The 13,209-nt window shown below is 42.0% G+C and overlaps 1 protein-coding gene across 4 annotated transcripts in view; it reads left to right on the top strand.

The window, feature by feature from the left end:
- The window catches only part of SORCS1 (sortilin related VPS10 domain containing receptor 1), a 762,471-nt gene that overhangs the window by 709,906 nt on the left and 39,356 nt on the right, over positions 1–13,209 (top strand). For all 4 annotated transcript variants that reach the window (XM_056530949.1, XM_056530951.1, XM_056530952.1 and 1 more), the window contains exon 22: positions 7,443–7,555. In XM_056530949.1, coding sequence (XP_056386924.1) covers positions 7,443–7,555 — 113 coding nt within the window. The remainder of the gene's footprint in view (positions 1–7,442; positions 7,556–13,209) is intronic.

Below are 13,209 nucleotides of genomic sequence, written 5' to 3' on the forward strand. Positions count from 1 at the left end.
TACTTACCTAGCCCCAATCCCCTGATTGTCCTCCACAGCCCTATTTGGCTCCATCCGGTTTCCCGGTCTACTTTCTTCTTTCTGTTTCCAAGTACTTGGACCAGGACCCATCTTGGCCATTGATTGGGTGAATGGGCAGGTCCTGCAACAAGCACACATTTTAGAATCAGGAATAAGAAAGAAGATATGCACAGGGCTGAATGGGTGTGTGGGGCCAGGGATAGGTGAGTATATTGTTTGTAGAGAACCTGGAATGAGTGAACTTTCTAAAATTTGAGAATGTGTACAAATGCGTCACCACTATTACACACAACATTCCCTGGAAATATACATTAATATACATTAATTAACACAGCACATACGCAACAGATGCACTCACCACAGGCAGTCACAGAGCAACTGCAGAGCGAGCTCCCAGCTCTCACATTCGCTCTGCGACTGCTGGCGGCGGGCGCATCCACAGCATAAAATACATTGCGGATGTGCTGTGTGTGACCCTACTCTAAGGCTAAATATGGCAGGTTGCTGAAGAAAATTAACAATCCAACTTAAATTGTCCTATATTCACCTTCCATCGTTTTTCAATAATTAATTTTTTTTTCTTCCTAAAGTCATACTGGGTTTTCCATTGACTTTTTATAAAACTTAGCAAATTTAGGAACGACTAATCACCGGTGTGAATGCTACATAAACCATAGGCTAATATTAACAGTAACAATATCTGCCGCCCACTTTCCAAACAACGACGACTCTGTTTCCCTGTTCATTTAGACCCTATATTTCCTTCTCGATAATAATAGTAATAGTAATAAAATGTGCGCACTTTCCCGGCAGATGCTAATTTGTACAATGAAAATTTCTATTGAAGCTGACGGCACCTACCATTTACCTTGTATGTTTGACTAATTGGATAATTATCTACCTGCCGTGAATAATACTGCAGAACACTGGCTGTAATATTTCGCACGACAAATGTCTGCATTCATAGGCCGTAAATAAGTCACTTTTCTTTTTCTTTTGCAAATAGGCTGATGCGTAATATTATTAATTTATACTGTTTTATTGTTGTTTTTTCTTGTGATAAATACTTTGAGCAATGCCGGGCTAATTTCATGTCCAAACTGATAAAAATAAATAAAAATAACACATTACAAATTACAGCAAATAAACACCATAAAAAAAGTGACAAAATGCCATAACTTACCCTTTGTACAATGTAATTTCTGTTTTGAAGGAAAATATTAATATTTTTTTGTTTCATTTTAATATCTCTAATGCAGTCCTCATAGAGGTCTTAAGTGGGCTACTTAGCCTAGTATTCTATTAAAGGGGTACTCCACAGGAAAACCTCTCATCCCCTATCCAATGGATAGGGGATAAGATGTCTAATTGCGGGGGTCCGGCCGCTGGGGACCCCCGTGGTCTCCGCTGCGGCACCCCAATCATCCGGTGCATGGAGCAGAACTCCGCTCCGTGCCGGATGACTGGCGACAACAGCCGCCACGCCCCATCCTTTATGTTTATGGGAGGAGGCATGATGGTTACGTACTAGCCGTCATGACCTTTCTCATAGACATGAATGGAGGGGGCATGACATGACGAACACAGAGGTTCCAAGCTTCCGTGTTCCGGACAACGCCACTGCCGGCCTGGAGATCAGGGGGGTCCTCAGTGGCCCCCCCGTGAGCAGACATCTTATCCCCTATCCTTTGGATAGGGGATAAGATGTTTTCTGGCAGAGTACTCCCTTAAGGATCTTTTCTTCAAAGAAACATTACCAAGATTAGGCCTCCTGCAAAAACAGACTCTTTTTTTTTTTTTTTAACTTGTACCTGTGCAAGCCTCCAGACATTTCTATCAAGAGGATTTGGTCACGTTAGTTGTCAGATTTGACTAAGAATAAACAGACAATTTGGGTTAATATAGGAGCAGGGCGGGGACTTTTGTCAAACAACAGGAGTCCCTGCTCCTGAACACTGAGGCACGTGGTTCATAACTCGACACTTAGTACACAGGAGCAGGGACAGTTTGACAGGTATCCCTGCTCTTGTATGTCTTCTTTCATAGGTCACCAGGGAAAGCATGTACAGAAGCAGGGACTCTGGTTATGAGCACTAGTTCCTGTTCCAGTACACTCACTGAGCAGGGTGAAGCAAAGTAAAAAAAAAAAAAAAACACGACCATTGTGGAAATGGTGCTACTATAGCCACAACATGCTAAGCCTCCCAAAAATGGCAGTGTTTGTAGGTGGAAATAGGGAGTGGGGCTGCCCTTTTTAGGGTGAGTAACACTTGCCAAGAAAGGAATTAATAGGGGAGAGTAGGGCCTTACAGGGGAAGTTTTTACCCCCACTGGTTACAATGGACCATACATTGTTCCCTTTCACCTTTTAGAGGTCTTTGCATCACATCAATACTTGGTGGTGTAGGTGGCACATGGTGTTTTTTTGCACATCTTTCCTTTTGTTTGATTTAAAAAAAAAAATTGGATACATATATTTTATCCTAAGAAAAGTTTAAGTTTTACGTAATGCATATCCTCAATAATTACTTGTGGTCTGATGGACTGGGAGCAGCGCCTTAAGTATGTTTTGCACTATCCATATTTGTGCAGTGTTGGTGTGGCACCATGGTCAATCTGCTCTGATGCATCAGGCATTGGTGGGTGGAAATCCTGGCTGATCCATGCCTGATTCACCTTCACAAAGTTTAGTTTCTCCACATTTTTCGTGGCCAGACATGTTCTCCTTGGGATTACTATGGCCCCTGCCTCACTAAACACCCGCTCTGATGGCACACTACTGGCCAGGCAGGACAGCTTTTCCAGGACAAACTCTGCTAGTTGAGGCCACAAATCAAGTTTGGCTGCCCAGAAGTCCAGCGGATCTTCAATGGTTGTTGGCATGGGCATGTCAAGCTATGCCACCACCTGCTGGTTCAGGTCCTGCTCCAGGTCTACCTTCTGCTGATGAGTTGCTTCACTATGCGGGTGAAGAAATGTACTCATCAGCGACTGTAGCTGCTGCTGTTGGAGCTGCCCACCCACCCCTCCCAGCAGCCATGACATTGGAAGGTGAGCACAGAGGACCCCCGAGTCAGACCTGCAAGAAGATGGACACTGGCACATACAGGCATCGGCCAACTGACTAAGTAGGATGTCTCTGTAGTAGGCCAGTTTGTCCTCCCTCTCAGTGGGTGTAAAAAAGGCCCCCATTTGAAGCCAGTAGCTAGGGTCCAATAAGGTGGAGAGCCAAAAGTCATCCAGCTGCCGAATGGTGACAAATCGGTGGTCACTGCGCAAGCAAGTGAACATTTATTGTGCCATTTGTGCAAGTGACTCAGAGGGACTTCCTGCCTCCATCTCCACTGCATACTGCCAAGGTGTGTCTAGGTCCTCTGTCTCGCCTTCCTCATAACTCTCTAGCTCCTCTTGCTTCTCCTTCTCCTCCTCTCCTGTCAGATGACTAGAAATTATGCCCATGTCGCGAAACCTAAACTGTGCTCCACTGTGCCCCTCCCCCTCCTCCAGTTCAGCTCCGACAGGGCTCATGTGGTCGTGAGATGTAGGCGCCACTTCACCAGTGCCCTGACCAGCCATCGTTTCCAACACGTGTTGTAGTAAATGAAGCAGTGTAGTGATGTTGTTCATCCCGTAATCCTGGCGACTGACTAATAATGTGGCTTCCTCAAAAGGCCTGAGCAAAGAGCAGATGTCACGTATGAGCTGCCACTGGTTGACATTGAAGTTACACAGGGGAGTCTCCCTATCCGATTGGATCATCAAGAAATCGGTGATGGCTTTTCTCTATTCGTATAGTCGGTCCAACATTTGGAGGGTGGAATTCCAACGTGTGGAAACGTTGCAAATCAGACTATGTTGGACGATGCCGTTCTGATGCTGCAGCTCAAGGAGGGTGTGCTTTGCGGTGTACGAGTGGCGTACATGCAGTTTCCTTCCCTTTGTTAGGATGTCTTGCAGATGGGGGAAACACTTCAGGAACCGCTTGACAACCAGATTGAACATGTGTGCCATGCAAGGCGCATGCCTCAGGCTTATTTGTCATAATGCAGAGAAGATGTTCTTCCCGTTGTCGGTCACCATGTTTCCCATTTCCAGTTTTCATGGAGTAAGCCATGCTCCGATTTCTTTATGTATGAATGACTTTTAGCACTTATTCCTCTCTGTGACTCCGTTCGCCAAGGCAAACCCTGTGAAGAAGAGCCTGACACCGCCATGCCCTGCACACATGGTATGCTAGAGGGGCACTGAGACTTGTCTGTGCAGTGGAGGCTGAGGACACGGTGGAGGATGAGGCTGAGTCACACACTGTCACAGGACCATTGGCCTGAGAGTATGTTGGAAGCAGTGTGACCTGTCCAAGTTGCAGTTGTGGCTGTGCAGGAACCACATTCACCCAGTGGGCCATAGAGGACATGTATTATCCCTGACCATAGTTACAGCTCCACACGTCGGCGCTGCCGTGCACTTTGGTACACACCAACAGGCTCAAGGACTGGCCCACCTTTTGTTCCACAAAATTGTGCAGGGCTGGTACTGCCTTCTTCACAAAGAAATGATGGCTTGGGACTCTCGTCCTCGGCTCGGCACAAGCCTTCAGTTCTCTGAAAGGTGCAGAGTCCACCACTTGAAAAGGGAGGGACTGCAGCACCAGCAACTTGGACAGGAGCACATTCAGCTTCTGCGCCGTTGGATGAGTGGGCGCATACTGTTGTCTCTTGGACATGGCTTTGCCGATGGATTGCTGGCGGAATGACTGACTAGAAGTAGGAGGAGCAGGAGCATCTGGAGTGACAGAAGATGGGTATGACACACAGCTCCCTTCGGCTGAGGTGGTGGAGCCTTGGCTGGCTGAAAGAGGGAGCGGCATGCCACTGGGTGATACATCAGCCTGGGCCACCACATTGGAGCCAGGGTTCTCCAAGGCCACTTTATGGTGACTCTGCATATGTTGACGCAGGGCCGTGGTGTCAACATTGGGACCCTTTCACTTTCTGCCAACACATCTTGCATGTGGACAGGTAAACATCCTCCAGATGCTTGATGAAAACCTCCACACCGCCAAGTAGCTGATTTTCCCACAACAGTCCGTACTGATTGACTGCTACTGCCGCCAATTCCAGGAACCCCTGTTCCACTACCTCCCGGGAAGGTAAGCTGCCGCGAAGCAGGTGGTCTACCCTGGGCATATTTTGCCTCCAGACTTTCCACTTCTGTCACCATGCTGACTGCCAACCATGCTACTACCTTGCTGGCTCAGCTGCTGACTCACGGGCAACCTGCAACCTTCTTCTCTGATGACAATGAAGCCCCTTCTTCACCCGGCTCCCAAGTGTGATCGGCTTCATCATCAAGTTGTGTCTGCTAGTCACTGATGTCCTCTTCAGGTTCCTCAACAGTGTCTGCTTCAGTAGCCTGAATGCTCACAACACCACCTCCCACGCCACTCTCCTCATCACTACTGGGCCGCCTAGTGGAGGAAGTGACAGATGTCTCCTCCACTTCTTGGCTGGACAGTAGCTGCTGACTGTCTTCTAGTAGATCATCCTCACTAAATAGTGGAGCTGAACCCACAGCACAAGATACCTCTGTGGGGGAAGGAACAGCATAGGACAGAGGCAATGGGAGGACAGGGACTTTCACTCAGTACGCTTAAAACAGTATTTGTCTACAGCACCAGCAGGTGGGTACTTTTGCCTGGCCCTTCGCAGTATCTAGGCCCTTAAGAATTTAACAGGAACAAAATGGTACACCACTTAGATGTACGCATGTGGTATGCACTTATGAGGGGAGTACAATGCTCTCCAGTACGCTTAAAACAGTATTTGTCTATAACACCAGCAGATGTGTACTTTTTGCCTGGCCTTTCAATTTATCTAGGCCCTTAAGACTTTAACAGGATCAAAATGATACACCACTTAGATGTAGGTATGTGGTATGCACTTATGAGGAGAGTACAATGCTCTCCCGTACGCTTAAAACAGTATTTGTCTACAACACCAGCAGATGTGTACTTTTTGCCTGGCCTTTCAATTTATCTAGGCCCTTAAGACTTTAACAGGAATAAAATGGTACACCACTTAAATGTACGCGCAGGTTACACTTAACAGAGGGCAATACTCTTTTAGTGCTCTGCTCACCCTAACTGGCTGGCTACTATTAGCTTTTCAGTTGTTGTACACACCAGTGCTGCAGCACACAGTCTCTGTGTATTACACCCAAAATTGCACTTTCTCTCTTAATCTCACTCCCTTCCCTATCAGTGCTTCTAGGCTGGATTTGGGCTTGAGGGGAATTGCTGCTGTAAAAAGGCTTTTCTGTGCAACACACTGCTCTCTGGCCGTCTCTCTCTGTAATAGAATGCTGATGTTATTGGTAGCAAGATGGCTGCCGATTATATAGGGCTGTGACATCACAGGGGTGGCTGGATGCTGATAGGCTGCATTCTTCATGTGATTAAGGGTCATCCCGCCTACCCTTTTTCCCATCTTCCCAGGATTCCTTTCCCCATGTCCTCATATGTGGAATCGCCATTTTAGATGCCCTGGAGCCTGGACCGCACAAAATGGAGTTTAATGAAGGGATCAGATCGCGGCGATTTTCGCAATCGTTGCAAATCAAATTTTTCCTGAAATTCGTAACAAATTTGGATTCATCAGATTCGATTTGCTCATCCCTATTTATTTATTTATTTTATTGTTTTATAATTTTATTTATTTATTTTATTGGTTTATTAATGTATCTATTTATTTATTTGTTTGTTTGTTTGTTTGTTTAATTTTTAATCCAGTGTATGTGGTAAAATGTTTCATCCAATTTACTTAAAAAATAAAGAACAATTATAAACTGGCAAACCAGGGGACATTATACTAATGATGTGATTCATTCTATCATGAGCACTGATTTATTTTATGATTGCAGATTTCAATAATAGCTTGACATTTTTTTTTATTGCTCTCGCTATTTATTTTTAAGTAGTTCTGCATTTATTTATTTTTTTTATTAATTCATTTTTATTTGACGCATCAATCATTTTTTACTAATCATACACTAATCATTTTCCCTTTGTAAGAACTGTTCATTTGTTATCTTTATTAATTATGATTTTATTTTAATGGAACAATTTTTTTTTTTAAATCTCATTATTTATATCTATGATTTTAACCTTTTTTTTAATATTTCAATTTCTTTGGATAAGGGACGTCTAACAGCAGAGTACCCCTTTAAATGATACCAGATAGTTATACAGATTTGTAAAGTACTTCTATATAAAAAATCTTAATCCTTCCAATATTTATCAGCTGCTGTATGCTCCAGAGGAACTAACATGTGAACACAGCTTAAAGGGATATAGTTCAGGGAATTGTATTTTTTGTTTTAGTTGTATTTCTACTGTTAACCCTTTATTTTATTGCTATTTACAGAACAGTTTCAGTCTCTGCGGTTGTCGTTTTCACCAAACCTGGATGATTTCAATCCTGACATCCCCGAGTGGAGAAGAGACATCAGCCGCGTGATTAAGAGAGCACTCATGTATGTAAGTGACAAGATGATCTGCTGCTTTATTTATCGTGTTATATATATATATATATATATATATATATATATATATACATGTATATTGTATTGTACACAGCACCCACACCTTGTATGTAATGTGTTCGGCGTGGCAAGGAGAGCCTGTACCCACAGCAGGGCTATGTACAGTCTGTAAGGCAGAGTTCACACCATGATCAGTGCCTCTTACATGCTCGGATTGGCCCCATTCAATTCAATATTCACCTGGTGACTACGTTTGCATAATTTTCAAACCATATATTCATTATGGCTCTGACTGGGGAGCGTGGTGTGCAGCACTTTTCAGTCCAGGCTGAAACTTGAATAAAGGGGTACTCCCCTGGAAAACATTTATTATAATTTTTTTTTTAAATCAACTGGTGCCAGAAAGTTAAACAGATTTTTTAAATCACTTCTGTTTAAAAATCTTAACCCTTCCAGTACTAATCAGATGCTGTTTGCTCCACAGGAAGCTCTTTTCTTTTTGAATCCCCTTTCTGTCTGACCACAGTGCTCTCTGCTGACACCTCTGTCCATGTCAGGAACTGTCCAGAGCAGGAGAGGTTTGCTATGGGGATCTGCTCCTACTCTGGACAGTTCCTGACATGGACAGAGGTGTCAGCAGAGAGCAGTGTGGTCAGACAGAAAGGACAATCAAAAATAAAAGAACTTCCTCTGGAACATACATGGAAGGGTTACGATTTTTAAAGAGAAGTAATTTACAAATCTGTTTAACTTTCTGGCACCAGTTGATTAAAAACAATGATTAAAATAATGTTTTTCCAGTGGAGTACCCCTTTAAGCTTCCGTATCGTTATATGTAACAATAAGACGTACCACCTAGCAGCAGAAACATTCAATACAATGTATAACATGTAAGCTGCTTTTTTACTTTTCATCACTTTGTAATTTGAGAAACACATGTTTAATTTGGCATCAATGGAACTTTATAGATTCTGGATTACCAGATATTTTGGAGTATTGGGCAGTAATATAAAAATATATAACATCACATGTGGGGGATACAAGCCATCAGGACGGACTGCTAACATAACATTGGTTTCTAACTGTAAACTAAAGATAGATAGATATGAGATAGATAGATAGAAGATAGATAGATATGAGATAGATATGAGATAGATAGATATGAGATAGATATGAGATAGATATGAGATAGATAGATATGAGATAGATAGATAGATAGATATGAGATAGATAGATAGATAGATATGAGATAGATAGATAGAAGATAGATATGTATGAGATAGATAGATATGAGATAGATAGATAGAAGATAGATATGTATGAGATAGATATGAGATAGATAGATAGATAGATATGAGATAGATAGATATGAGATAGATAGATAGATATGAGATAGATAGATATGAGATAGATAGATATGAGATAGATATGATAGATAGATACTGTAGATAGATATGAGATAGATAGATAGATACTGTAGATAGATATGATATATATATATATATATATATATATATATATATATAGGATCCAACAATAACGCAGCACTCCAAAGAACGGTGAAAAAAGTGTTGATTTATTCCTGTCACATCAGTACAAGCAACGTTTCTGCTCCTATCCTTCAAGCTTGAAAATGGCTCCATAGCAGAAACGTTGCTTGTACTGATGTGACAGGAATAAATCAACACTTTTTTCACCGTTCTTTGGAGTGCTGCGTTATTGTTGGATCCTATTTAAACTGAGTGAGGACTTTTGGTCAAGAAGTTTTTTGGATGCTGGCACCCACACATTGAGGCTGAGTAGTGCTGCAATACCTTTTTTGGCTTTTATATATATAGACATGAGATGGATAGATATGAGATGGATAGATAGATATGAGATAGATACAGTGCGGATCAAAAGTTTGGGCACCCCTGGTAAAAATTTGCAATAATGTGCATAAAGAAGCCAAGAAAAGATGGAAAAATCTCCAAAAGGCATCAAATTACAGATTAGACATTCTTATAATATGTCAACAAAAGTTAGATTTTATTTCCATCATTTACACTTTCAAAATAACAGAAGACGAAAAAATGACAGCTTGGGCACCCTGCAGAGTTAATATGTTGTACTGCCCCCTTTGGCAAGTATCACAGCTTGTAAACACTTTTTGTATCCAGCCAAGAGTCTTTCAATTCTTGTTTGAGGTATCTTTGCCCATTCTTCCTTACAAAAGTCTTCCAGTTCTTTGAGATTTCTGGGCTGTCTGTCACGCACTGCTCTTTTAAGGTCTATCCATAGATTTTCAATTATGTTGAGGTCAGGAGATTGTGAAGGCCATGGCAAAACCTTCAGTTTACGCCTCTTGATGTAATCCCCCGTGGATTTCGAGGTGTGTTTAGGATCATTATCCATTTGTAGAAGCCATCCTCTCTTTAACTTCAGCTTTTTCACAGATGGCATCAAGTTAGCATCCAAAATGCGCTGAAATTTTATTGAATCCATTTACAACCCTAAACCACGATAGATCCACCCCCATGCTTAACAGTTGGACAGAGGTTCTTTTCATTAAATTCTGTTCCCCTTCTTCTCCAAATGTACCTGTGCTCTTTCTGGCCAAAAAGTTCAGTTTTAACCTCATCGGTCCACAGAACTTGTTTCCAAAATGCATCAGGCTTGTCTATATTTGCAAAGTTCAAACTCTGATTTTTGTGGTGAGGACGTAGAAGAGGTTTTCATACGATGACTCTGATATTTTCTTGGTCTTCCAGATCTTGCTTTAACTTCCACTGTTTCTGATGACTGCCATTTCTTAATTACATTCCGAACAGAGGATATTGACATCTGAAAATGTTTTGCTATCTTCTTATAGCCTTCTCCAGCTTTGTGAGCGTCAACTATTTTCAGTTTCAGATTTCTAGACAACTGCTTAGAAGAACCCATGGTGCTGATTGTTGGGGCCAGGTCAGATGAGTCTGGGCGTTTGAAACCTTTGAGATTGACATCACCTGGTCTTCCCAGATGATGATTGAGAACAATCCATGACACTGGCAGGTCTCAGCTTTGCAAAGGGGGCAGTGCATGCTATAAATTCTGCAGGGTGCCCAAACTTTTGCAGATCTCATTTTTTTGTTTTCTGTTATTTTGAAAGTGTAAATGATGGAAATAAAATCTAACTTTTGTTGACATATTATTAGAATGTTTAATCTGTAATTTGATGCCTTTTGGAGATTTTTCCATTTTTCCTTGGCTTCTTTCTTGGCACATTAACACAAATTTTTACCTGGGGTGCCCAAACTTTTGATCAACACTGTAGATAGATAGATAGATATGAGATAGATAGATAGATAGATATTAGATAGATATGAGATAGATAGATATGAAAAAGATAGATATATAGATAGACATGAGATAGATAGATAGATAGATAGATAGATAGATAGATAGATAGATATTAGATATATATGAGATAGATACATAGATAGATATGAGATAGATAGATAGATAGATATGAGATAGATATATCGATAGATAGATAGATATGAGATAGATAGATAGATATTAGATATATATATGAGATAGATAGATATGAGATAGATAGATATGAGAGATAGATAGATAGATATTAGATAGAGATGAGATAGATAGATAGATATGAGATAGATAGATAGATAGATAGATAGATAGTTCTATTCACACAAGTAACATTTTCCTCCTTAAAAGTCTTAAAAGTTATTTCTAATTTGAATGGCGATTTCCTTTTTCTGAAAATGTCCTCCTCCAAAGGAAAAACACCAAGTAACAGGGGACTTTCCTATTTTCGGCGCCGCATCCTTCCAGATGAGAGATTAAGAAACATGTTCCACTAACACCCCTGTGCCCTCTGCTGCCACCGTCCATCTGTCGCTCCGTGATTCGCAGTTTACACAGTTTTTTTTGTAACATTTTTAAACATCTTGATACATTATTAAAGACTTGTGGGAATCCATTAGGGAGGAGGATGTCACTTTCCCAAGTTTTACACAAAATTTTTATTTTATTTTATTGCAATTACTAAACATCGGCGTAGTGAACATCCAGAGACGCCGGCAGCTATAGAGCCTGTACTGCAGCGATACCCAGAGGCGGCCTGGATGTTCAGCCAAGCTAGCAATGGCAATTACTGGAGCAGTGTGAGGCGCGCTCTGCAAAACGCTCCCCGGCTCCTAATCCCAGAGAGGCTCCTCCAGGGAGCAGGTGCGCGTGTGTCGCGGGGCGCCAGCTGTGTTTGAACCTGGATTCCGTCTGCTAATTAAAAACGGAGAAGGTTTAAACCTACTGTCGGCAAACAGCACACAGTCGGGAGGCCGCTTCTTCTCGGCTCGTAGACATAATGATTCAACCTGATTCCTCTTCTTCTCTGGCTGCTTACTGTATCCATTTAACTATTTCTTGACCTGATTTTTTTTTCTTTCTTCTCTTTACTTATTGTTCAGTAGAATGTTGTGTCATTTTACTACATCTCCCAACATGATGGACAGCCTTTGGTTAGGTCATGGGTTGCATATTAAAAGCATGTGCAGTTCCATGAACAATAGTGTTGGAAAGCTCCAACTCCCAGCATGGCAGGGGTGTGCAAAAGCAGGCAGACAATTTTGAATATATCAAAATATATTGTATCCCAACATGTTTCCACCCTCTCCACAAAATGATGAGGTTCTTCAGGGAACATAAACAGGGTTAAAAGTAATAACATAACTCAGTGTTTCCCAAGTAAAGTGACTCTAGCTGTTGCTAAACTACAAGGCTCATCATGTCAGGCCACCCCAGCATGCCAGAGGTGTGCTACATCAAATATACAATCTAAGCGAGCAATTGTCTATTGTATCCCAACGTGTTTCCAATGATGTTGTTGTTGTTCATCAGGGGACATAAACAGGATTCAAAGTCAAACATAACATAAGGCAGTGTTTCCAAACAAGCATGCTTCCAACTGCTGCTAACTGCATCTCCCATCATGTACAGACTCCCCAGCATGCCAGAGGTGTGCAAAGCAGTAAACCAGAGAAATCAAATATACATTCCAAGTGAGCAATTGTCTATCAAAGTATATTATATCCCAACGTGTTTCTTCCCACATGCAATTAAGGGGTTCATCACAGTGTTTCAAAACCACATCTGGCTGCTGCATTTTTTTCAAAGAAAAACTCAGCGATGGGGTTTGAGCATTTTTGACCCCCCCCCCCCAAAAAAAAAAAAAAGTGTTAACTTAACCTTTCCTTATATTTTTACTTTTTTCCTACACGCAGGGTACGTTCACTCTACGGAATTCCTGCTGAATTCCAGGGGCGGAATTACGTGAGCGGAATTCTGCGGTGTGAACTTAACATTAGTGTAAATGGGTCTCTGTGAGACCCATTCACACTGCGGAATTTCAGCAGTGGACAATTTCGCCGCTGAAACTGTTCCGCGCAAAGAAAGAACATGTTCATTCTTTGCACGGATTCCGTGAGCACTGCACAGCCATCAATGGTGATGGCTCAGTGCCCCGCGGCCCTTGCGCTGAAGTATTTTCGGTGGCGGCCGCCAGACGAAATCTCCGCTCGCTGAATTCAGCGAGCAGAGATTCCGCAGTGTGAATGCACCCTAAAGAGGAATGTTGATGTATTTGTCACACAAAGAAGATATACT

This window comes from Hyla sarda, chromosome 7, assembly GCF_029499605.1.
Source record: "Hyla sarda isolate aHylSar1 chromosome 7, aHylSar1.hap1, whole genome shotgun sequence".
Lineage (NCBI taxonomy): Eukaryota > Metazoa > Chordata > Amphibia > Anura > Hylidae > Hyla > Hyla sarda.